The sequence below is a fragment of the Carassius gibelio genome, chromosome B17 (assembly GCF_023724105.1).
Source record: "Carassius gibelio isolate Cgi1373 ecotype wild population from Czech Republic chromosome B17, carGib1.2-hapl.c, whole genome shotgun sequence".
NCBI lineage: Eukaryota > Metazoa > Chordata > Actinopteri > Cypriniformes > Cyprinidae > Carassius > Carassius gibelio.
This window is the reverse complement of record NC_068412.1, coordinates 27,803,458-27,827,867: the sequence shown is the minus strand read 5'-3', so window position 1 is coordinate 27,827,867 and position 24,410 is coordinate 27,803,458. Positions and strand designations below refer to the sequence as shown.

At 37.0% G+C, this 24,410-nt stretch overlaps 3 protein-coding genes across 4 annotated transcripts; 2 read left to right on the top strand and 1 right to left on the bottom strand.

Moving 5' to 3' along the window:
* The first annotated feature begins 1,766 nt into the window (after positions 1 to 1,766).
* LOC127976348 (calpain-14-like) lies at positions 1,767 to 8,937 on the top strand. Of its 2 annotated transcripts, XM_052580711.1 has the most exons (22): positions 1,767 to 1,864; positions 2,080 to 2,328; positions 2,432 to 2,501; positions 4,210 to 4,328; positions 4,552 to 4,685; positions 4,782 to 4,956; positions 5,468 to 5,548; positions 5,627 to 5,712; positions 5,804 to 5,875; positions 5,967 to 6,127; positions 6,349 to 6,512; positions 6,604 to 6,615; positions 6,702 to 6,907; positions 7,069 to 7,102; positions 7,196 to 7,252; positions 7,379 to 7,436; positions 7,534 to 7,595; positions 7,730 to 7,798; positions 7,909 to 7,987; positions 8,075 to 8,191; positions 8,424 to 8,479; positions 8,574 to 8,937. In XM_052580711.1, exons 2-22 carry the CDS (start codon positions 2,092 to 2,094, stop codon positions 8,598 to 8,600), a joined length of 2,076 nt encoding a protein of 691 aa, XP_052436671.1. In that variant the 5' UTR covers positions 1,767 to 1,864; positions 2,080 to 2,091; the 3' UTR covers positions 8,601 to 8,937. The 2 variants fall into 2 exon arrangements, 1 of the variants encoding a protein (XP_052436671.1); XR_008157769.1 differs by lacking the exons at positions 8,424 to 8,479; positions 8,574 to 8,937 and having other exon boundaries at positions 7,884 to 7,987.
* Positions 8,938 to 10,972: 2,035 nt separating this feature from the next.
* Positions 10,973 to 18,070, top strand: zgc:136872 (uncharacterized protein LOC678524 homolog). The gene is made up of 22 exons (XM_052580710.1): positions 10,973 to 11,072; positions 11,297 to 11,545; positions 11,914 to 11,983; positions 12,544 to 12,662; positions 12,758 to 12,891; positions 12,980 to 13,154; positions 13,570 to 13,650; positions 13,752 to 13,837; positions 14,425 to 14,496; positions 14,597 to 14,757; positions 15,310 to 15,473; positions 15,572 to 15,583; positions 15,666 to 15,874; positions 15,978 to 16,011; positions 16,094 to 16,150; positions 16,302 to 16,359; positions 16,457 to 16,518; positions 16,632 to 16,700; positions 16,798 to 16,876; positions 17,002 to 17,118; positions 17,335 to 17,390; positions 17,493 to 18,070. Exons 2-22 carry the CDS (start codon positions 11,309 to 11,311, stop codon positions 17,517 to 17,519), a joined length of 2,079 nt encoding a protein of 692 aa, XP_052436670.1. The 5' UTR covers positions 10,973 to 11,072; positions 11,297 to 11,308; the 3' UTR covers positions 17,520 to 18,070.
* A 1,384-nt stretch (positions 18,071 to 19,454) lies between these two features.
* LOC127976349 (transmembrane protein 151B-like) lies at positions 19,455 to 23,989 on the bottom strand. Its single transcript, XM_052580712.1, has 2 exons — positions 23,360 to 23,989; positions 19,455 to 22,101 (listed from the first exon to the last, which is right to left on the bottom strand). Exons 1-2 carry the CDS (start codon positions 23,444 to 23,446, stop codon positions 20,698 to 20,700), a joined length of 1,491 nt encoding a protein of 496 aa, XP_052436672.1. The 5' UTR covers positions 23,447 to 23,989; the 3' UTR covers positions 19,455 to 20,697.
* Between the last annotated feature and the right edge of the window lie 421 nt (positions 23,990 to 24,410).

The following is a 24,410-nucleotide window of genomic DNA, read 5'->3' as shown; positions in this document are numbered from 1 at the left end:
ATAAATAAATAAGAAGATGGGATCAAATTCTAACACCAACACAACACAACGCATTATTATTTTCTATGTAAGACAGATCAGTTGTTCAGGGATTCCTGACTTTTTTCAGTGGGCTGTTTTATAAACATGTGCACAGCGCCACCTACTGACCACTTACCATTAAACAGTAAATGAACAAGAAAAACACTGAATTATTGCAACGTTGGTAAAATATATTTTTTTGAAATCCAAATATTAGTTCTGATTTCAATTGTAATGTAATAAAAAATGTTTTTCTTGTTCATTTATTTATTGTAAATAACCATTATATTTCTAATGAAAACATATTTTCGGTTTATTTTATTACTTCTTATAATTGCAAAATTTCTAATTTTAGCGTTTCCCAATTTGTTCTACATGAACCTGATATTTTAGCATCATTGTAACAACTCTTTATTTTATTTATTTATTTATTTATTACTCTTAACCCTTAAAGATACCAATATAGAAAAAAATAAAAACTGTCAAGTATTATTTTACCTTTAAAATGTTGTTGTAGGTGGTCTCTAATACAGAATTAAATGGGTTTTTACATTTTTGTCATTTTAGTAAGATTGTAGGGAAATGTTGTAACATTGGGCTCTTGGGTAGCAAAATTTCATTGTTACTCACTATCTGAACAAATGTAGAGAGCAATGCATCTGTAACCTTATAATAATCACACACTAATGATACAATAAGTTCTATTTTTATGAAAAGAGGATTTATTATAGAAATATTTGCTCAGATGAACCTGATGAACTAAATACAAACTGAAACAGGGCATGACATAAGACACCAAACAAGGAAACCAGGAACAGAACACTCGGGGTTAACGAGACACACCTGAGCTAGGAGCTCGAACAGGAAATACCAAATATGGGCATAATGAAACTAGGACATGGAGAGCTAAACAAGGACAAAACATAAACACAGGTCCGACAACAACACTGTCTGATAGATTTTTAATTAATCACTTTATGATCCCTAAATACTAAAGGTCCAATGTTGACCCCATGAACTTGATTTCCACATTCCTCAGACATTGTCTGGATCTATCTTTATTACTCCAAGTCTATCTTATCAGGATTTCTGTGCCTCGATTATTGGGAATTAAGTATATGTGTGTCATTTATGGTGTTAAATTTAACTGGGTATTACAGTATATTTAAAAACAAATTCCATGATTTCCTTTCTAATATTTTGTAATAACAATCTGTTTTCTAAATAATGATGGTCACCATAGATGTTCCCCCTTCTACAACCAAAATCAAACACCTTCCAAAATAGTGAGCTTTAATTTGTAGACTTTTACCTTTACAGTTACAGTAAGAGTTGAATTATTACTAAACAATGGATCTGTCCTTAGTGCATATTAATAAATATATAAGTTTAGCTTTTGGTGTACAAAGAGAAAATTATTTAAAGAAATCCCTATGATTATACTTCTTTGCACTACTGAAAAACATCATGTATAAGTTCCTCCTCCCCTTTTCTCCTTTATCAATTTATGACCTTGATCTAGTTTCTGATTCTTTGGAACGTCTTCTTTGCATTAAAATCTTACCTGTTTATGAGTAACACATTAATTTTTTCTTAGTTCCTATGAAGTAATTTTATGAGGTACAGACTCATGTGATGACAGTTCATATGAAGAGGTTTTTAAGCATGCTGTTGTTTTGATCTTTGATCTACATTGAGCTCCATTAAAATATTGACCTGAGAATCATAAAATTAAATCACACCTGGATGATGGGTGGAGTCAGACGTTTAAAAGGCATCTTCTGAGACTTGCATGCTCAGAAAAGACCAAATAATCGGCCAACTCCCAAATAAGAGAGAAAAGGTATGTTTTTTTATCATGCATTAATTTCAGTTTTACATGCATATGAAGGAATTGTGCATGCAAATGTATTTGTGTATTAAAAACAGTTGCAACATATCTCTGTAACATAAATCTTAACCTTATAAAAAAAAATTAAAATGCAATACTAATGCATTCATTAACTCCGTATTGGTAGCAATAAATTGAAATGCAATCTAATGCTGAACATTCAACAGATTTGAGCCGCAATGCCAGCACCTGGTGTGTGTTTAAACATCTCATCAGAGCGCAATCTCAAAGATGGACAGGGCTCTCCCAACAATCCTGAGAAGTTCCTGAATCAGGACTTCCACCAGCTTCAGCAATTCTGCCTGAAGGAAAGACTGAGATTCGTAGATAACTTGTTCCCGCCGGAGATGAAATCAATCGGTCTGGGATCCCTGGCACGTGAAGACCTTCAGAGAGTGGTGTGGAGGAGACCACACGTACGTGAACATCTTCACACACAAACTTCTCTGCTTATTCTTGATTTGCAAGTAAGTGTGAGATCTTCCCTAAAGTGTAAAATAATGAAACTGCTTCCTTCAGGAACTGGTGCCAAACCCTGTTTACATTGTTCAAGGAGCTTCGAGGTTTGATATCATACAAGGTGTATTAGGTAGGTCTGCTGTGCTGCACATCATTGACACAGTATAACCTCTGTAAAGAAAGAGATGCATGTGTATATATATATATAATATAATCTCTAACCAAATATTTGCTACTGTTGCATTTATAGTTAAGTGTAATGAGACAAAAACCAAAGAGAATAAAGAGAGAATAAAAGTTACGCCTTCATTCTTTGCGTGAACATTTGGGCGGTGTTATGCAAATCTTCCCACACAGTGACCTATGCATGTGGGGGTGTGTTTAAATGAGGCGTTTTGGGGGGTGTTGACAAATCATAACTTTTATAAAGAATATCTCTTTGGGTTTAAGACTTTAGTCTTTGCAACTATATCTTATCTTATCTATGCACGGATAGCTTGTAACACTCCAAAGAGAAAGAAAAAAATTAAATTGCATCATATGGTCAATATGGACTTTGAATATTAACATAAAAAATCTCCAGGGCAAGACACTTGATAGATTAATTGGCAGTGTAATAGAGCAATGAATACAATTGGAATATAGTGAATACAAATCGTAAATCTAAGTCAATAGAGATTTTTTTAAAGAAATTGTTCACAAAAAAGCCTTAAAATGTCCTCACCCACAGGGCTTCCAAGATTAGGATGAGTTTGTTTCTTCATCAGATTTGGAGAAATGTAGCATTGCATTACTGTGTCATTAATGTATCCTCTGCAGTGAATGGGTGCCGTCAGAATGAGAGTCCAAACAGTAAATATGTATCACTCTCTTTGTCCATTCTGGTCCCCAAATCCATCCTCTTCTCGTCAAGAAGATAATGTCAATTGTGTTGAGAGACCAGTTGATCAAATCCATGATTTTCATTTTTTTGGAGAGCAGTGCAGAGAGAGTCTCTCAGAATTATTAGACACTAGACAAGGGGAGGAGAGGGAGAGAAATGCGTCCACCTTCGTTGAGAGCCACTAAAGATGTACTGTGCAGCTTTCAGTTTCACAACTCGTTGATTGATGGAGTGGTGTGGATTATTATGTTTTGATCAGCTATTTGGACTCTCGTTCTGACAGTACACATGGACTACAGAGCATTCATTGCTGAGACACTGATAGAGTGCTACATTTCTCCAAATCTGATGAGGAAATATATTCATCTACATCTTGTATGGCCTGAGGATGAGAACAGTTTCAACAAATTTTCAGTTTAGGGTGAACCGTTCCTTTAAAGATACGATATGTAAGTTTTCACCACTAGAGGGCGCATATTCCAAAAAAAAAAAACAAAAAAAAAAAAAACACAAAAGGCGTAGTTTGATGACGCTATGACTAAATGTGGAATCATGGGAGATGTCGTCTTCATCCCCACAGCCGAAGTAATCCAACAGGACTGCATATGGCAAATATATATATTTTTTTTTCTGAAACAATTTTATTCTTCATATTACTTGTATGACTGGATATTTAATCGAATACGTCTGAATGAAAAATTCTGACACGTACTAGATACACGCATTAAAACTTTAGTGTCATATGTAACGTCACTAGTTTTGGATATTTTAATAAAAAAAAAAAAAAATCTTACATATTGTGCCTTTGATAAGAACAGAAGTACCCGTGCAGCTGTTTATGGAATTTTAATGTTCTTGACTGAAGGTTAATTATATACTGTGAGATATATTCCACGTGTGTGTGTGTGTGTGTGTGTGTGTGTGTGTGTGTGTGTGTGTGTGTGTGTGTATGAAGGTAACTGCTGGTTTCTGGCATCCGTTGGAGCTCTTACATCTCAAAAACAGATCATGAAGCAGGTTATCAATGAGGAACAGAATTTCTCTGTGGATTATGCAGGAATCTTTCACTTTAAGGTAAACATTCAATCATTTTAAAGGGATGCTTTAAACCATTTTCGGTGAACTGTTCCTCACTGACTATTATACGAGTTAACACTATTATATGAGGTTATACATACATATATAAATCCAGCATATGCTGCTAAGGTATGTTTTGAATATGTGATGGTTCTGATATACATGTATATATAAATGTGTGTGTGTGTGTGTGTGTGTGTCGGTGTGTCTTTTTTTTTAGTTCTGGAGGTTTGGATCATGGGTAGATGTCGTTATTGATGACAAACTTCCAACCATTGACGGCCAACTTGTGTTTGTCCACTCAAAAACACCAAATGAATTCTGGCCTGCTTTATTAGAGAAAGCTTATGCTAAGTATGTTTTACTTTATTTACATTGATTTCCACCAGAGCTGGTTCGTTTACTCCAATCCAATTCACGTCCTGTTAACTGTGTTCTACATTTTTCCAGAGTGTGTGGTTCGTATGCGGATATGAGCATGGGAAGCATATCCGAAGCTCTCATGGACTTCACCGGTGGACCACACATGACCATTAAACTAAGTGAAGCATCAGGAAAGCTGTGGGACACCATGAGACGAGCCGGCCAATCAGAATCCCTGATGGGATGTGGTACTCCTGGAGGGGTAAGGATTGAGTTGTTAATATCATTATAATACGATGCAATTTTTTCTAGCACATGGTACGACTTTATATAGACACGTAGCATAGAGTTTGGTTTGGCGGTATGGTTCTGTGATGAGCAATAACTCCCTGCCCATCCATACAGCCTGAATGTGGAGAAAGGAGGAGCTGGGGATGGAGGAGGGTAGTTTGATCCTGAGCAATCGAAAAAGCTGCTGAATAATACTGAATAGAGCTTATATAGAAATGATAGGTGATAGTGATAGGTGAGAGTCAGCTGATGCAAGCTTGACTTGTGAACCACCAGAAATAATGCTATACAATTAATTTGTACTTAAAAAAAAAAGTGGAAACTTTTTTTATTCCACTGCAAGTGTTTCATGTGTTTTTTTTTTTTTATTCAGCCTCACACTATTAAACAGCTTTTTTTTCAGGAGAGACCAGCCTGTGAAGATCATTTATAATAGCATGCACAATTGAAATGGAAGTCCTAAAATCTCTTTGTTCCTTTAGCAAGCAGGTCAACTGAAAAATAAGGTGTTGCCCAATGGTCTTGTGGAAATGCATGCGTATGCGATCACAGGAGTCGCAGAGGTGAGACCTTAGTAATTCTGGCTTGATTAAGTTGATAAGGAAGTGTTTCCTGTGATCTGATGAGTTGTTCTCTCACAGGTTGTATGTAAAGGTCGTCCAGTGAAGCTGGTGAGGGTCTTTAACCCTTGGGGTCACGGAGAATGGAACGGAGACTGGAGCGACAGGTCTGAATTATTCTGATTTAATTAATATTTCTCTATAATTCCTGTATATATCAATAAGGCATCTGACATCTTGTTAATCTGGTCTCTTTAGATCCCCTTTGTGGGAACTTGTGCGTCCTGAAGACCAAAAACACAACGTTGTACTCGACAATGGAGAATTCTGGTGAGCAGAAATAAGAACCAAATCTTTTCTTGATTTTTGTGCGTACAATGCATGATTGCTAGTCAATATATTTCGTTTTCTGTCTCTGCAGGATGTCCATGGAGGATTTCTGCAGGAATTTTTCAGAATTGGATATATGTTGTTCTGATGTAAACGTTCTTGCTGGATCTCATTCTTCCTCCTGGAAAACTGAAGTGCACAGAGGCCAATGGGTGTTAGGAACAACAGCGGGCGGCTGCTCAAAAGACATTGGTATTTCAACTCTTATAATTCTACTATATAAGTAGATCCTTGTTGACTTTTAATCAAGGTATTGTGTAGATAGAATGATTTTTTTAGAATGTTAGTCTCCTCAAGCAATAATTGAGGTTTCAATAATCCAATGTTTAGTTGTCAAATATTTCTCACATGATTAATGACAGCTTAATTTGGAGATCAGATTCAGACATCTCTCCTTTTTCTTGGATTTATAGACAGTTTTTCAAGAAATCCCCAGTTTCGTGTGACTCTTAAGGAGCCTGTTGATGACCCCGGAGATAAAAGCTCTCCAAATCTCCTGGTGTCCCTCATTCAGAAATCTCACAAGAGAAACCGGCACCTGGCCACCAATTTCCATATCGGCTTTAGCATTTATGAGGTTTGTATCAATCTATTTTGAGTTTGCATAAGACCTTCATCCTTTGAATACAATATTTAGTACTTGAAAATGTGTGTTTGTTGTCTTGCAGGTGCCAGCTCATGTATGTATTGAACATATTCTTCCTGATACATACACAATTTTGAGTTTGTTCGCAAGAACAAGATAACATTTTTACTTTTTCACTAGTTAAAGGACCAGAGGGAAAAATACTCAGCATCATTCTTCAAAACCAATCCCATTGGAAAAATCCAAACCTTCCTCAATGCTCGGGAAGTCATGGAGTTTTTCCGATTTAAAGCAGGCGAATACCTTATCGTTCCTTCAACTTTCAAGCCATATGAAGCTGCGTCCTTCCTTCTGACAGTCTATTCAAAGACACAAGCCATCATTGAGTAAGAGCTTGGATTATTGACATTAAAGCATGAGTGATGGGCTAGATGCTAAAACAGTCATTTATGCTAATGCTATTTCTGCTTACATAAGAGTAACTACACTCTTAAAAATAAAGGTTCTTTACTAGATTTGATTGTAGATTTTGATGTTGTGTCTTCAGAGACAGTTCTGGATATGGCATTACAAGAACAAAGGTAAATGGAAGATTGGGATGTTTATTTTTTTTTGTTTTGACAGTATATGTACAGTATATGTATATGTGTTCAAATGGTTTTCTTTTTTCTCAGATGATTCCCCGGGATAATGATGAATCCTTTCAGCTTTTTCTCCAATATGCTGATAAGGTACATGTGATTCTTCAGCAGTTCTGGATTGTGAGGGAATGTGACTGATTATGATCAGAAATGTACTAAAATTAAGGCTGAAAGAAACCAGAGACATGCTATCTGATGATTGTCTGTTTATGTAAGTTTGGAGAGGTGGACGCTGAGCGACTTCAGAGACTTCTGAATGAGAATCTTTATGCAGGTAATACTTGTAGAGAAAAGACATAATATTTTTAAATGTCATATTCCTGTTTTGCGTCCAGTGATCTGTGATTCTGCGTATGATTTTGGTCTTTCAGGACATTCACAGAAGAAAGGATTCAGCTTGGATTTGTGTAAGAGCTTGGTGGCTCTGATGGATGTATCCTCTAATATGAAGGAACAGAGTGAAAAAAGGCTTTCAAGGTTCTGTGTTGCATGTTTTTAAATCATAGAACCAAAAAAAAATCACATTTTATAAATAGTTTCATGATGCTCTTTAACGCAACAACACAGCTCTCTGTCACTGGAAGTCTGAGTGAATTCGAATGCCTTCGTTTATGGAAACAAGTTGTTTTTCAAAGGGTAAATATCCATCGGACGTGCCAAACTTTCGACGTTTTTGTCATTAAATGCACCAAAATGCACACTTAAGTAAAATGGGTTGCAGTTGCTCTCTGGATTGTTTGTTTCAGGACATTTTCTATGACATGGATGTTTCGCGCACTGGAAGTCTGTCTTTGAACGAACTCAGGAATGCTTTTGAGGTCACAGGTAACTTTACTCTCTCTCTCACAACATTTAATTGCCTAATGTGCAAAACAGTATCATTGATATGCTGATATTTTTGATGTGTTCAAGGGTTTGTACTGAGCGACAGTATGCTGAATCTCATGGCTCTACGATACGGTGACTCTAATGGTGAAATTACTCTGGAAAACTTTATTATGCTCGTCCTGCGCATGAATTGCATGGCCAGTGAGTCTGAAACATTAACCTATTTGTGTTGTACTAAATATTCTGAAACGGATAAGGAATCGGTTTGGAATCGAGTTGAATTTTGAGGTGCCTTAAGATTCTCAACCCTACATCACATAGGAGATTGATAGATAAGTTTGAAACGAGCGTCATAATGCATATTTCATCAAGATAATGAAATGACTGCCTGACATCCAGTCCTAACCTAATGCACTTATATTATCATCACCAGAGACATTCAAGAGACTCGCTGCTGGAGGACCCAATATGATGCTGGGAGAAAATGAAGTAATGTTTTTCATACAAATATTAAATTAATCAGAATTCATAATAAGATTAATAAAAATAAACAGTAGAATTAACCAGTGCTTTCTTGTTGTAGTGGATGCATCTCACCATGTACATGTGATCCAGATGAGACTGAGAGAACAGATCCTGGACAGACCTCACTGATAACATACAGCAAATAAATACACAAATCTAAGACTTACATGCAACTTTACCTTCATACTTGATACATTAGACATAATGCAGGCTTGCAAACTATAATTCATTTGATTGCCCTTACGAAAAATAATTTTATTCAAGTGTGCTATTAGTATACTTTTAAACAAAATGGGCTTTCAGATCCAAGTGCAGAACTTTAATGATGAGAATGGTCAGACAGGCAATGATCAGTGACGGCGTCAGGTATGTAGGGATAACCAGAATCGATTACAGAAACAAGCAGATGTCGGGGGCAGGCAGCAGAGTCGGTATAAACAATCCAAAGGTCAGGTACAGAAAACACAAGGAAATCGCTCGGAAATGTCAGACTGGCTAAACAAGACGCAGAGAGTGAGAGTGAGTGTGCTGCTTTTATGTGTGTGAAAATGAGGTGCAGGTGTGGCAAGGAAATTGGCTGAGGAATGATGTGCAGGTGTGGCAGGGTGATTGTGATGCAGTGGCTCATGGGGAATGTAGTTCGGGTGTGGTGCAACAGATGAGAGGTGCTAGAGTCTGAGTGACATCTGGTGGTTGATGTAGAATTGTCCTGATTGGAGTGCCCTCTACTGAAGTTCATGGGCACTCCATCTAATGATCATGACAGGGCTTATCTCAGAAATGGGCAGTGTTGGGAACATTACTTTAAAAAAGTAAATAGTTATAGTAACTCACTACTTGTTCCAAAAAGTAACCGAGTTACAGTAGTAACTGAATTACTCTATAATAAAAGTAACTCGTTACAAGGGAAAGTAACTATTTGCGTTACTGTAAAAAAAAAAAAAAAAAATGCCTTTGACCACAATGAATTTGAAGTAGTGCTTATATCTCCACCTTGAAAATGCCAACTTTTCATCGGATTGCTCCTGACTCGCCATCTCTGCTGCAAATCTCTGTGTAGCTGTTGCGTGTGTGTGTGTGTGTGTGTGTGTGTTTGGCGCCGCGTGTGCCAGCATGTGTGTAAAAACACTGGCTCTGATTGGCTACCATGAAACACATGACTCTGCCTTAGCCAATCACAACCGCTTATCTCGTCATTAACCCACCTGCTCACTCGCTGTGTGAGCCAGGGGTGCGTTCGGATTGCATAGTTTATTAAATCAATGCATAGTAACGCACCGCATTTAACGTTTAGTAACGTTAACGGCGTTGTAACGACGGCAAAAGTAATTAGTTAGATTACCGCGTTACTGAAAAAATAACGTCGTTACCTAACGCCGTTCTTTTAAATGCCGTTATTCCAAACACTGGAAATGGGTTTTATGTAGTCCTCATAAATATACTTAAAATGACATAAAAGTGTACTTGACTTATACTTACAAAAAGTCTAAATATATTTGAGCTATGGTTGTGCTCCTAGAATCCGTGTTTTCATTTTTATACAGTAGAGGGCGCAAGAAACACTAAATACTAACATGTGTAATCTAACACGCATCAAAACTGTAACGTTATAGAATAAAATGTCGACAGATGAAGAGGTAATAGTTACTCTCAAGCTTTGGGGTGTTGATCGACTCCATCTAAGTTTTGATTATCATTCTGAATCCAATTCATAGCCTTTTTTCAGATTTTTGGTCACAATTTTATTTCTTTATTTTTTTAATGAAACTTACCCACATTAAAGTGTTTAAAAAAAAGAATGCATGAAGCTTGAATTAAATGTTTTTGTTTACAAAAAGATACCCTGTTCTTTCTTTGGATGATTTGTATGTTAAACAATTCATTTAACACAATATATTCAAATTCAAACCTAAATAGGGACATAGTGGCATACTTAAAGTATGACGTAAAGTTCACTTAAAGAAAACTTATGAGTATACTTGCAGTATAAAGGTACTATACTAGTAGTTTACTGAAACTTTACTTCAAAGTGTACAAAGTATTTAATTAGTAAACTATAAGTTCACTTTTAGTATAATTTCTGTACAAACTACAAACATAGAGGTAAACTAGTTGTGTACTCAAATACACAACTTATACTTGAACTTTAATAAAATAAACTTGAAGTATACTACTTTTTGGTAAGACTGTGCATAAGGAAATTGATTGGATTTTATAAAATCAATTATGTGAAAAGAGAAAGAGAGATAACTTTTCAACCAGGAAACTTTTATTCAGATAACAATAATAAGCTTGACAAACTCTATGCACTGTGCCCTATCATTTATTACAACAACTAAATAAATAGTTATATCTCAGCATTCTCTGTGTCATCATGCTTATGTTGTGGATACTTTACTGTGACATTTGCACAATATTTAAATATTGACCTGAGAGTCATGTTACATCACACCTGAGTGGGCGGAGTCAGACTTTAAAAGCCTTCTCCTGAAACTCCCTCCTGCTCTTTGCTTTGGGAAGGACGGAATAATCTTCCAGCTACAGTAAGAGACGACAGGTATGTTTTGAATCATTTCTTCTTGCTATCATTTCAGTTTTTATGTTTACAATATCTGTGCATGAGACGGAAACTTTTAACTGACATGCAAATGACTTTGTGTTTTAGTTTAGTCATTTACATGCACATACATACGTGCTGCTATGGTTTTAATGCATGCATGTGTCATTTGAATCACCCTAAACGAAAATAAATAAATAAATGTGCTGCTGTCTGATCAACAGATTTGAGCAGCAATGCCAGCACCTGGTGTGTGTTTAAACATCTTATCAGAGCGCAATCTCAAAGATGGACAGGGCTCTCCCAACAATCCTGAGAAGTTCCTGGATCAGGACTTCCACCGGCTCCAGCAATTCTGCCTGAAGGAAAAACTGAGATTCGTAGATAACTTGTTCCCGCCGGAGATGAAATCAATCGGTCTGGGTCCCCTGAAGCGTGATGACCTCTGGAGAGTCGTGTGGAAAAGACCACATGTACGTGAACATCTTCACACACAAACTCAATCCATTCATAGCAGAAACCTCAGAAATTGACTTGTTGATCACTACAGCTTTTCTCCTGAAATCTAAAGTAGCCTAAAGCCACTTTGCAAAATGCAAATACATCTTGTTGAGCATTGTAATGCTGATTTGATGTTGACATTAGGGTGTGTGGGGTCATAAAGACTAACATCCACAACAAAGGATCTGCAGAGTCATGCATGCTTTTCTGTTTGGTTTAGTTTGTATTTTCAGACTACAATCGAAAACTTGAGTCTCTCTGCTGTTTTTTAGTGATTTGTACTCTTGTGATTGTGTCTGATCTGCTGTAAAGTGAGAAATAAATCCTCTGTTTCCCTTAGGAACTGGTGCCAAACCCTGTTTACATTGTTCAAGGAGCTTCGAGGTTTGATTTTATCCAGGGTCGACTAGGTAGGTCTGATACAAGTTTATTATGTGCTTACAAGCTATAGGCTAAGTGTAGATTTGGAGAACGTCATGCAATACTCTCTACTATGTAATTATATGCCGTTTAATATAAATCTAAAATGTCAATACCAAACCTGCAGTACATACTTAAAGCATGCATACAAAAATGCATTAGAAACAAAATGATAATGCAATACATTAATTGAATTGACAGTGAAACATTATCATTTAGAGATGATGAAAATTTCAAAGGTCGCAGGTCTCGACCAGTTTATAGATAAAGTGGCAGTGCAATAAAGCAATAAATCAATCAAATAGGTGTGTTCTGTGTTTACAATGTGAATATAAACAAAATACATTGTCTATAAAAGTACAGAGACATTTGAAAATTAATAGAAGTTGAACTCAGTCTTAAGGTCAAATGAAAAGGTTGATAGTTGGAGTAGAGTTTAATAACAAAAATCCAGTTGCATGCTGCTATTTTCCATTTTATGGAGTTGTAATTGGCTTTGACAGATATATATTCCACGTGTGTGTGTGTGTGTGTGTGTGTGTGTATGAAGGTAACTGCTGGTTTCTGGCATCCGTTGGAGCTCTGACATTTCAAAATCAAATCATGAAGCAGGTTATCAATGATGAACAGAATTTCGCTGTGGATTATGCAGGAATCTTTCACTTTAAGGTAAGCGTTTAAACCATTTTGGGGCAAACTGTTCCTTTAAGAGTTAAAGCTTCTATATTTTCTAGAACAGCTGAACTGGCATCTTTTGTTTTCAGTTCTGGAGGTTTGGATCATGGGTGGATGTGGTTATTGATGACAAGCTTCCAACCATTGACGGCAAACTTGTGTTTGTCCAGTCCAAAACACCAAACGAATTCTGGCCTGCGTTGTTAGAGAAAGCTTATGCTAAGTATGTTTCAGTTCATTTATTCGTAAATAATTTAAACTTTTACCTTTATATTTTCTGCTTCACATGATGTAATATGTTTTTTTTTTAGAGTATGTGGCTCTTATGCAGATATGGATGCAGGGAACATATCCGAAGCTCTCATGGACTTCACCGGTGGACCACACATGACCATTAAACTAAGTGAAGCATCAGGAAAGCTGTGGGACACCATGAGACGAGCCGGCCAATCAGAATCCCTGATGGGATGTGGTACTCCTGGAGGGGTAAAGATTGAGTTTTTAAAGAGGTCATGTGACTCGGCTAAAAAGAACATTATTTGGTGTATTTGGTGCAATGCAATGTGTTTATGTGGTTTGAGGTTCAAAAAACACATTATTTTTCACATACTGTAGACTATTGTTTCTCCTCTAAGCCCCGCCTTCTGAAAAGCGAGGTGTGCTCTGATTGGCCAGCTATATAAACAAGACATTGGAAGAATTTTATTCTCCTTTCTTTTAAAACTCATTTCATGAGTTTATACCTCACACATCTGGATTTCTTTTTCATTATCCTAAGGGAAAAATAAAAGTTAGAATTGTGAGAATTCAAAAATTCTTTATATGTATTCGTATTTAGCTTTGTTTTTCTCTGTATTAAGAAGTACTTGTTAAATGTCCTAAAATCACTCTGTTTCTTTAGCAAACAGGTCTACTGCAGAATAATGTGTTACCCAATGGTCTTGTGGAAATGCATGCGTACACAGTCACGGGAGTCGCAGAGGTGAGATCTAATTTGGTTTACAGTTTTGATGTGTTTAGTATCTTTTAGCTCAATTATGCTGTTAAGTGTTTCCTGTGATCTAATGAGTTGTTCTCTCACAGGTTGTATGTAAAGGTCGTCCAGTGAAGCTGGTGAGGGTCTTTAACCCTTGGGGTCACGGAGAATGGAACGGAGACTGGAGCGACAGGTCTGAATTATTCTGATTTAACCTGTTAACTGTCACTCACGTTTTTGAAGATAGACTTGAATGTGCATGATACAAACCTAAATTTTTATAATTCATGACGGAAAACATTTTGTGACATGATTTTGATGTGCCATTTACATGGTAATGCAATATCTGATTTTAAAATGGGTTTTAAAGGATGAATTTTGAGATTTTATGTTTTCAAGTGATATATAACTTCTGATGATTTCTAAAATGTGACAGAGAAAAAGGCAACGAGGAAGTCTTATTTTTAAACAAAGGTCAAAGGACAAAGCTTTAGATTTCTGAGGGTGCACTCTTGTCATAAATTGATCTATTACTTTTCCTACATAATTTTTTACAAAAAATAGTGGTATAATATATATTTGGGAGTCTTAGACCTTTCCAACGATATTTAGTTTGTCAAGATTAGATTAAATTTGATTGTAATATAGTATAATCAACGTAGGCGTCCTATATACGGGACGGGGTGACATTTAACAGGTTAATTAATATTTCTCTATAATTCTTCTATATATATATATATCAATTAAGCATCTGACATCTTGTAAATCTGGTCTCTTTAGATCCCCTTTGTGGGAACTTGTGCGTCCTGAAGACCAAAAACACAAAGTTGTGCTTGACAATGGAGAATTCTGGTGAGAAGAAATAAACATCCATATATATTTATATGATTATATTTGATGTAATGCATAGTTGCATGTCACTACATTTACAGCAAGTTTTCTGTCTCTGCAGGATGTCCATGGAGGATTTCTGCAGGAATTTTTCAGATTTGGATATATGTTGTTCAGATGTAAACGTTCTTGCTGGATCTCATTCTTCCTCCTGGAAAACTGAAGTGCACAGAGGCCAATGGGTGTTAGGAACAACAGCGGGCGGCTGCCCAAATGACATTGGTAAAAGGATGCAAATCATGTCAAAATAAGTCCATTTACTGAAATGTTATTATGCAAAAGGTTGATTGTGATTGGTTGACAGCGAAGCTTGAAGTGAGAAACATGAGGCGCTTGCTTTACTTTGAGGCTGAACGTGATGATACTTTTAGTTCAGAGAGTGATTTAGACGTTCAATCAATAACTGCTCAAAATAATTCATCAGACTGATCCAATCCATTCACATCTGAGATTGTGAGTTATTCTGAACATCTCATTGGCAAAAAGGTTGTTTGCTTTATGTTGTTGCATTCAACTCGAGAAAGCAACTCAATAGAAAGCCATTAATTTGTAATCTTTTTAACTCTTTTTTTTTTATATTACAAAACCTTCACAAATGTTTGCAAATGAATGCAAATGTATTTATTTTTTCTTGATTATCAAAAGTATCTTCTCTTAGGGAAGTAAACCGTGGCTAGTAAACAGATAGGAGTCTGAGTTTTGACACTTCTTTACTTCTTTGACACTATAAGTCTCTCTCTCTCTCTCTCTCTCTCTCTCTCTTTGCATTTATAGACAGTTTTTCAAGAAATCCCCAGTTTCGTGTGACTCTTAAGGAGCCTGTTGATGACCCCGGAGATAAAAGCTCTCCAAATCTCCTGGTGTCTCTCATTCAGAAATCTCACAAGAGAAACAGGCACCTTGCCACCAATTTCCATATCGGCTTTAACATTTACGAGGTTTGTAGAAATGCAATCGCACATTTTATGAACTTGCAAAAGACTCTTCATTCTTCACTTGAGTGAGCATTTATATTTGTTTTCTGTCACTCTTGCAGGTGCCGGCTCATGTACGTATTTAACATATTCCTTAAACACCTGGTAGAATTCTGGGTTTGTTTTTAATAATCAATATCGTTCCTCATTCTCCAGTTAAAGGATCAAGGGGAAAAATTCCCTGCCTCATTCTTCAGAAACGCCCCTCTCGTTGGAAAAAATCAATCCTACATCAATGCTCGGGAAATCATGGAGTTTTTCCGATTTAAAGCAGGCGAATACCTTATCGTTCCTTCAACTTTCAAGCCATATGAAGCTGCGTCTTTCCTTCTGACAGTCTATTCAAAGACAGAAGCCATCATTGAGTAAGAGTTAATGCATGTAAATCATCTTTAGTAGTAGTACTAGTTTAATTTAATGTAGTATTATTGGACTACTGTAATAAGGATTTTTATGTTGTGTCTACAGAGACAGTTCTGGATATGGCGTGACAAGAACAAAGGTATAGCACAGCTTAGGCTATATATGTACAAGTATAAGCTTTGAAAGTGAATATATTTTCAAATGATTTCCATTTTTCTCAGATGATTCCCCGGGATAATGATGAATCCTTTCAGCTTTTTCCACAATATGCTGATAAGGTACATCCGTTTTGAATTATGAGGGAATGTGAATGTGAGGAAATTGCTGAAAATGCAGCTGAAAGTAACAAAAATACCCCCGATATTTAAAAACATAACATTTCCTAATATTATAATTTAAAACAAATTCATCATTGTCTGTTTATGTAAGTATGGAGAGGTGGACGCTGAGCGACTTCAGAGACTTCTGAATGAGAATCTTTATGCAGGTAATACTTGTAGAGAAAAGACACAATATTTTTAAATGTCATATTCCTGTTTTGCGTCCAGTGATCTGTGATTCTGCTTATGATTTTGGTCTTTCAGGACATTCACAGAAGAAAGGATTCAGCTTGGATTTGTGTAAGAGCTTGGTGGCTCTGATGGATGTATCCTCTAATATGAAGGAACAGAGTGAAAAAGGGTTTCAGACACTTGTGCATGTTTTTAAATCATAGAACCAAAAATAAAGCTTTGTTATGCTCTTTAACAAAAAACACAGCTCAGTGTCACTGGAAGGCTGAGTGAATTCGAATGCCTTCGTTTGTGGAAACGAGCTGTATTTCTAAAGGTAAAAGTACAATACATTTCTATTGTTTTTTTTTAGCAATGCATTTTCTATTTTCAAAATGCACATTATATAAGTACAATAATTTTTTGTTTATCAGGACATTTTCTATAGCAAGGATGTTTCGCGCACTGGAAGACTGTCTCTGAATGAACTCCGAAATGCTCTTACGATTACAGGTGACATTATTTCCCAATGTTAAGACTATGTTAACACACTTCTATGTTCATTAAGGTTACATCACCATTTAATTACATGCCATACAGAATAATAGAATGGATATGCTCATACTTTTGTGTTCAAGGGTTTGTACTGAGCGACAGTATGCTGAATCTCATGGCTCTACGATACGGTGACTCTAATGGTGAAATTACTCTGGAAAACTTTATTGCACTCGTCCTGCGCATGGATTGCATGGCCAGTGAGTCTGAAACATTAACCTGTTGTGTACTATTACAGTTTCGAAATATTATGTTCAATACAAAGTCATAAAAATAATTTATGTTCCAAGATAGAGAATTAAATGACTGTATAACATCCACACCAAACCTAGCGCATTATGTCCTTGTCATTTCTGGATTATGTTCATTTCTGTTATTAATGTACACTAAGTATAAATTCATATTATTATCACCAGAAACATTTAAGAGACTCGCTGCTGGAGGGCCGAACATGATGCTGGGGGAAAATGAAGTACTGTTTTTAAATCAAATATTTCATTCATTAGAATTCATAATAAGATTAATAAAAATCATAGATCATAACAGCTGTTTAACCAGTGCTTTCTTGTTGTAGTGGATGCATCTCACCATGTACTCGTGATCCAGATGAGACTGAGAGAACAGATCCTGGACAGACCTCACTGATAACATACAGCAATAAAACACACAAATCTAAGACTTACATGCAACTTTACCTTCATACTTAATACATTAGACATAACGCAGGCTTGTTAACTACAATTTATTTGATTGTGCATTAGGAAATTGATTGGATTTGATATAATTAATTATGTGGAATGCAACTTTATTACATCACAAGCCTAAATTTGGTGTAATGCATGCCTGTTTTTCATAATTCATTTGATTTTGCATATGGTGATAAATTGTGATGTGCATTTTATTAAATAGCCCATATAATTAATTGTGTGGAGGATTAAGCTTATTTAAATAATGTTTTCAGACAGAAACACTTTCATTCAGATCACACTAATCTTAGTTCACTAATCTACCTTTTGTTGTTTTTAGCTTCAATGGCTCTTTTTTAACGAGATGAACAAACTCCACACTGTCTACAATTAACTACAAAACAAATATCTGTTTGCTGTACTGAACTGTATAAAAACCAATAAATCAATACTCAGTTCCTCAGAATTCACTGTTCTATCGTGCTTGTATGCTTAGACAAGTTACTAATTTACACTTACAGTAAAATGCAGTCAAAAAAATAACTCGAATAAATGAACTTTCGACTCTAATTAATGAATCATTCTACAGTAAAGCGTAACCTCATGAATAGTAATTAGATACCGTGACGTTCGCCTAATAGCGCTAACTGATTTGCTGAGTGTCATGACGGCGAACGAATCCGACTACACGAGGAACCTGACTTATTAATATTAATTAGAAACAGTGACCGTTCGCTCAGCAAATCATAACGAAGAATTTAAGTACAATCTGATTAATATTCATTATCGTATCAATCGCATTAGTGGAATTAGTTAATCGCGACATCCTCAGAGGAAACTATTGTGCTTGTAAGCGGTTGGCACACGAAGCCACACAGAAAAGGTGGGTAATTTGTTAACAATTTAGTTAGACTTAAGTTATATATCCAAATATCACTAACGAACATTTCCACATGCCAAAATCCAGGCCCGCCAAACAGAACTAGCCTCAAGCTAGTTTAAAACTCTTAAACACGTGGGGTAACTTAGCCGATATTATCAACAATATTTAAAATATACTAATAGAACAGTGTAACTTTTCTGAAATCATCCTGAGGAGAGTAGAAATCTGAGTAAATTCACTAAAGACCTCAGTACTTCAAACTGTGTGGTACTTGATCATGTCAAATGTCTAAAAATGCAATGATACTAGGGTCCTTTTAAAAAATGTTTGTTCATTAATTATTATTCGCTGGATATTGAACAGCATCCCTACTAAATTCCTTACCCTTGTAAATCATAAGCAATGTCCGACTACGTAAACTATAGTTGAACCTTTTGGATTCGTATCTTTACTTTATTCTGACGGGCTTTGTAAATGATTACCTGTGTTTTGTTTTCCTTGTTATAGTAATAGTCAGTAGCAGACTCTTTCTCATCTCTGTGTATGTACTTAGGGTGGGACATGACTGTGTCAGCGCTGATCAAAAGATTACAAGGTTATTTGAGATCACTGAAGCAACTTTGTCCACACAGAAGTTTCAATAGGTTGCATTTAACTTGCTTTATATCAGTCTTTTCTGTGTGGTGTTCAAAACCAGTTATTCTTGCTGTTTAATTTTCTCTTTGAATTAGACACCAGACATGAGTGTAAACCCAAACTTCGCGGACACATGCACAGTTTAATAATCACCTGTGTTTTGAGCCATCTAAAACTGGTCATTATTACTAGTCACAGTTAGACAGCATGATAGATAAACGTAGACCAGTTCTGCTCATGCAGTAAAATTACCTATAAAGATATTTTATGTGACACATTCTATGTTGCCATCTAGAGGTGTGTTTTCATAACTGCACACTGGAAGTCAATCTGTGTATCCACAAGCAGTTTATTCAGTGAGTTTATGCCCATTTAACATAACAATGTTTAATGTGTGCTACATGAAGGCAACATAGCGATGACGTTTTTACTTTTTCATGATATGGTATACATTATATAGGTAGTATAAAAGTGATGTGACACAATGTTGATAAATGCTTTTGCAAACTTTAGACACAACCAGTGATATATACAGTAGGCTATATCTGAATCGGCTGTATGAATGAGATAAAACAAAATGTCTTTGGGAAGCACTAGGCCATTGTTGACGGTCAATACTTCTTTTCAGCATTCAGGTATTATTGGTACTGTAAAAACACTTGGAGGCTGCACCTTTGTTTTGGTTAATGCAAACAGTATTAACAAATCAATAAATGAATGTACAGATGCATAAAGAAACATATATTTCCTATCTTGTACTGTGTTTAATTGACCTTTCAATTACTCCGATCCACTGGAAATTGTGCACAAGATAAGCCGCCAGCCATTAAACTCTTAAACAGTCACTAATAGTCAAGCCAGTTTGTGTCTGTCTTCGGTAAATAATGAAGTCCTTGTTGGATAGTTTGTACACCACATACAAGCAATGTAAAGAAAAGCTTCAACAGTCATACATTCCATTGTAAATTGTATATACGTTTTAAAGGCGTAACATACCAGAGGTTAATAGTTGCATAGCCTGGAATGTGTTTTATGGTTTCTTTAGTGGTTTGAGATATTGTTGCAAACATCACCATAATAGTTCATAACTGTATACAGTTCTGCCTAATACAGTTAAATCACAAAAAAAGTACAAATATCCCATGACATTTTCCATGAACCAATGGAATCCACTACATGAGAGAAACAAAGTAACATTCTTTTACAGATGTTTCGACTGATTCAGCCTCAAGTCCATGGTCCGTAAAGGTGAAAATGGTCATATTTGTAGAAAAAAGACCAGGTTTTTGCTCTGTGGCCATTGTTCTTTATAGCTGTCAAGAACATATGAACAAAGTCCGTCTGTTTTCGCTGTCCTAATCAAAATTATTACTTGTAGCAAGAACTCAAATGCTTTGTTTGCATTATTGCTAAAAAAATGTATTACTGGAGTTATTTCTCAATATCTCCATCCACGGTTGTAAGTGTACCAGTAAATGATTCCTGAGTAACAGGACACATCATTTATTGAGATTTTTCAGCATTATCAGAAAGGCTCTTGAACTTTTGAGTTTCTTTTGGTGGATAGAGGTTTATCATAAAGACGTCTCCACGCAAGAGCTATTCCTATGGAAGGAGCGATGATTGGGGCAGCTCTCATTGCAATGGACGATAAGCACTGGGAAATACAGTGCATCCTGGTAGGGCGGTGGGTCTTCCTCGTCAACACTGATCCGTCCGGACAGGCATCGCGTGTTCTCGCTTGGGCTTTCGGGTTCATCCATACTGCCGCTCCCACTTCTCCAGAAGCAGCTGCGGCGGGAACCGTACAGTCTTCCCATGGAGAAGCGACTCCCGCTGAAGGGGATCCGTGGACTGCCGTTGCAGATGCTGAGGGCGCTTCGGGAGAACACAGAGGAGCTGCTGATGGCACGATGGCAGCGTTCGCAGTTCTGTCTGACGCCTCCTGAACGTTGTGCCAGGTCCATCAGACCCGCTTCGGAGTAGCTGGGCACCAGCTGCTGGTTGGAGCGAATGTGCCACTCCAGTTCGGTGCTGTCGATGGTGTTGACCCTTGGGATGCGTCTACAGTAAGGTCTCTCGTCGCAGGGCGTCACAGGTATGTAGTCGGCACCAAAGAGCTTTTCCACACGGTAATGGACATATGCCGTGCGGTATTCAGTCAGCACCCGTAACGGCCAGGATAAAGTAAGAAAGGCCGCTGTCCAGAAGACGTAGTTGGAGATGTACCAAGGATGGTGGTCGGGGTTGGAGAAGGCAATCATGTACTCCTTGAAGTCTACGTTTTTCAGGTGCATCCCCTCCCGAGCTTCCATATAATCATCCAGTCCTTCGTTGTCGGTGAAGAACCTTGCACGTTGGGTCAAATAAGAGTTTTCGGACTCCACGTTGGCGAAGCTAAAGCACTTGGTGAACCTCAGTTTGGTGATGGCTGACTTTTCCAGATCAGCTAGCTGCTTGGAGACATCCTTAACTCCACAGTGGCTGTAGTCGAACTCCGCCTCGGCTACGTGTGTGTTCACCCTCTCGTGATACACCTGTGTGGTTGTGTACGCGTCGCCGTTGCGGTACCTCGTGACTTGCCGCGTCCGCCGAACGTAGTGGTAGCTGATCGCCTTCCACCAGATGCAAGGCTTGGCCTGCTGCATCCTCTGGACTCTTTCGTAAATCCCCTCCACGTGGACTTTATACTGAAGCTCATTTTTGGCATGGCAGTGCCAGCACTCCACCAGGTATATGACATAAAGCATGATGAGGAAGGCCAGGGGGATGTAGATGTAGCCATCAGAGCAGGGACTGTCATGATACATCATGGACTTCCCTTTGTAGGCACTGTCAAAGCTCAACCGTGTGACCTTAGTGACTTGGCACCACACCATGGCTCCCATGCAGCCGTACATGAGCAGAGACAGCAGCAGGCATTTCCAGAACACCTCTCTGCACATGGACTTGCTCAGTGACTGATTCACAGGTCTCTGCTGTGAGAATGCAGATGGGTTCAAAAGGACATGGAAACGGTGAGTACAGTGAATTATGCTAATGCAGTGTCATGCATGTTGTTTGAAATAAAGATGAGTTTGCACAAATGTATTCTTTTACTGGTTTATATTCATGCAGCATCTGATCATCATCACAGAGAAGCACATATAGCTAAAATATCTGAATATAATAAAAAAACTAGATAATGCTACCATACGCCTGTGTGCATGTGATACTATGTCAGATGCATGCTGGATATATGATCATTTAAGATTGTATTTTTAATGTCACTTTTTTGTCATATGTCTTCTGTAAATATATATATATTTTTTTGTAATCTGTCTTTTTGGTATTTCATTGAATCTTGAACTTTGATCTTTTTTTAATCTAAATTAGTTTGTTGTTCGTTTTTTTTTTTTTTTTTTTTTGCTGAACATATTGAGCTCATTTTAAACTATCAAATTTACTTTGAACACTATATTTGATGTTCCTCTCATTGGATTCTGGACAGGACTCCCCCTTTCTTCATGTAAATTAGTTTGGTGTAAGAATTCAATTTCGTGTTTTGAAATTAAATGCATAATTTAACAATATTTACCAAAATATTCACTATATACTACACAATTCCCTAAAAGAAATCGAAAAAGGTCATTATCCATAAAAAAAAAATATTATACAAAATCAAATCCAAAGCTGTTTCTAGATTTTGAACCTGACACAAGCTTGTTGAAGCAAGCCTAAACTGGTTTGCTAGTCTCCCAGCTCGGTATTAGCTGATTGTAAAAGTTTGTTGCATGCTTTCATGCTTTTAAGACCAGCATACCAATTAGCAAACCATTTTATTTATATAGTCTGTAGTATTACACCAGAAGTACTCTGCCAAATAAACATGACCACATATTGGCCTAGCTACAGTAGTATATTGGTTTCATCACTATGATAGTTGATTATGTGATCAATCATTATTGTTAATGTCTGACATGCATGACATTATGTGTCATACTGGTTGCCATTTGTTATTTAGTGTAATGGGTTTACCTCTATTGCTTACAATAGCAAAGACTAGTCGAACTGTCCGCTTATTATTTGATAAAGCAAGTCTCTGCTCATGCATTCTCACGCAGTGATGTCCATATAAAATGCATGCTTCCATATTATAAACATCGACGCTCATGTTTACATTTCTTGTTTCACTTAGTTATCACGCGCTATTCATGCAAAATATGTAAAATGAAACCAGCATCAGTTGTTGAGTACCTCCTCTCTAGTGCCGTCTGGGTCGTCCTCGAACACAGTGGTGGTGCTGCTCTCACTGGCTGTCGCAGCGGATGCTGGAGGGGACATGGCTGGAACAATGACGGGGTGTGGACCACCTCAAACTCTCCCCAGACTCCTCAGCATCCAGTAATCACAAACGCACACCAATGCAACCAGCGCCTTCAAATCAGTCTGTCCATTCCGACATGCATTTTGAAATTGAATTTCATCGCTTAATCCTGTTTTTGCAAAAACACCTGCGATGTGATTAGGCTATTTGTGCAACGTATGCGCTCATATGCATCTTTTGAATGACTATTAAAGATCGGTTTTATGCTTAAATGATCGTATTACAATCATATCAAACGCATGCATTGAAAACCTGACTGATGCGGATTCACAGAGCGTCTGATTAGCCGCCATACCTCTTGTACGATAACGAGAGCGCGAGACGCATTTCTGACGCCATTAAAGAAAGAATGTGGAAATTTAATGTCGCTCGACCTGGGTCCTTTGGTGAGGATTTGCAATTCCAAATTGGGAATTTTAAGAGCTGGATATTGTCGTTCCCGCAGGGAGAGGTTGAGGGGTGGGGAGGATGAGGAGGAGGATGGTGGTGGTGCTCAGTGAAGCTCCAGACAGCAGATGTCGACAATCGAGCACATTTAAATTCACATGCTTCTGGTGAAATTCACACATGTAATCAAAGAAACTAAATACTACATCCTAGATCTGAAGAATAGTATCATCATCAAGTAAAGTTATTTTACACTGAAAATGTATTGCAATTTCACCCAATTATTGGTTAGTTAAATCAAGTTCTGTCACATTATCGTGAGACGTTAAATGGATAGAAGCAAATATTTGAAGATTTTTTTGTTTTAAAATGCTGTGTTTAATTTCTTTGATTGCATGTGTGAATTTCACAAGTTTCAATGTCTCTGTCATGTTTTTGTTGTGTTTTCTGTTCAGTAAAACTAATTTATTAGCCACTGCTAACTATTGCACACTTTACATAGCTAGTCATTTTTTCATGATTGCAATAACTGTG

Coding starts and splice junctions, on each gene's coding strand:
- LOC127976348 (XM_052580711.1), top strand. CDS start 2,092: ATGCCAGCACCTGGTGTGTGTTTAAACATCTCATCAGAGCGCAATCTC. Junction 6,128..6,348: donor CGGCTGCTCAAAAGACATTG/GTATTTCAACTC, acceptor TTGGATTTATAG/ACAGTTTTTCAAGAAATCCC. Junction 7,253..7,378: donor TTCTCCAATATGCTGATAAG/GTACATGTGATT, acceptor TGTTTATGTAAG/TTTGGAGAGGTGGACGCTGA.
- zgc:136872 (XM_052580710.1), top strand. CDS start 11,309: ATGCCAGCACCTGGTGTGTGTTTAAACATCTTATCAGAGCGCAATCTC. Junction 12,892..12,979: donor TTAGAGAAAGCTTATGCTAA/GTATGTTTCAGT, acceptor TTTTTTTTTTAG/AGTATGTGGCTCTTATGCAG. Junction 16,012..16,093: donor ATGGCGTGACAAGAACAAAG/GTATAGCACAGC, acceptor CATTTTTCTCAG/ATGATTCCCCGGGATAATGA.
- LOC127976349 (XM_052580712.1), bottom strand. CDS start 23,446: ATGTCCCCTCCAGCATCCGCTGCGACAGCCAGTGAGAGCAGCACCACC. Junction 22,102..23,359: donor CAGACGGCACTAGAGAGGAG/GTACTCAACAAC, acceptor GCATTCTCACAG/CAGAGACCTGTGAATCAGTC.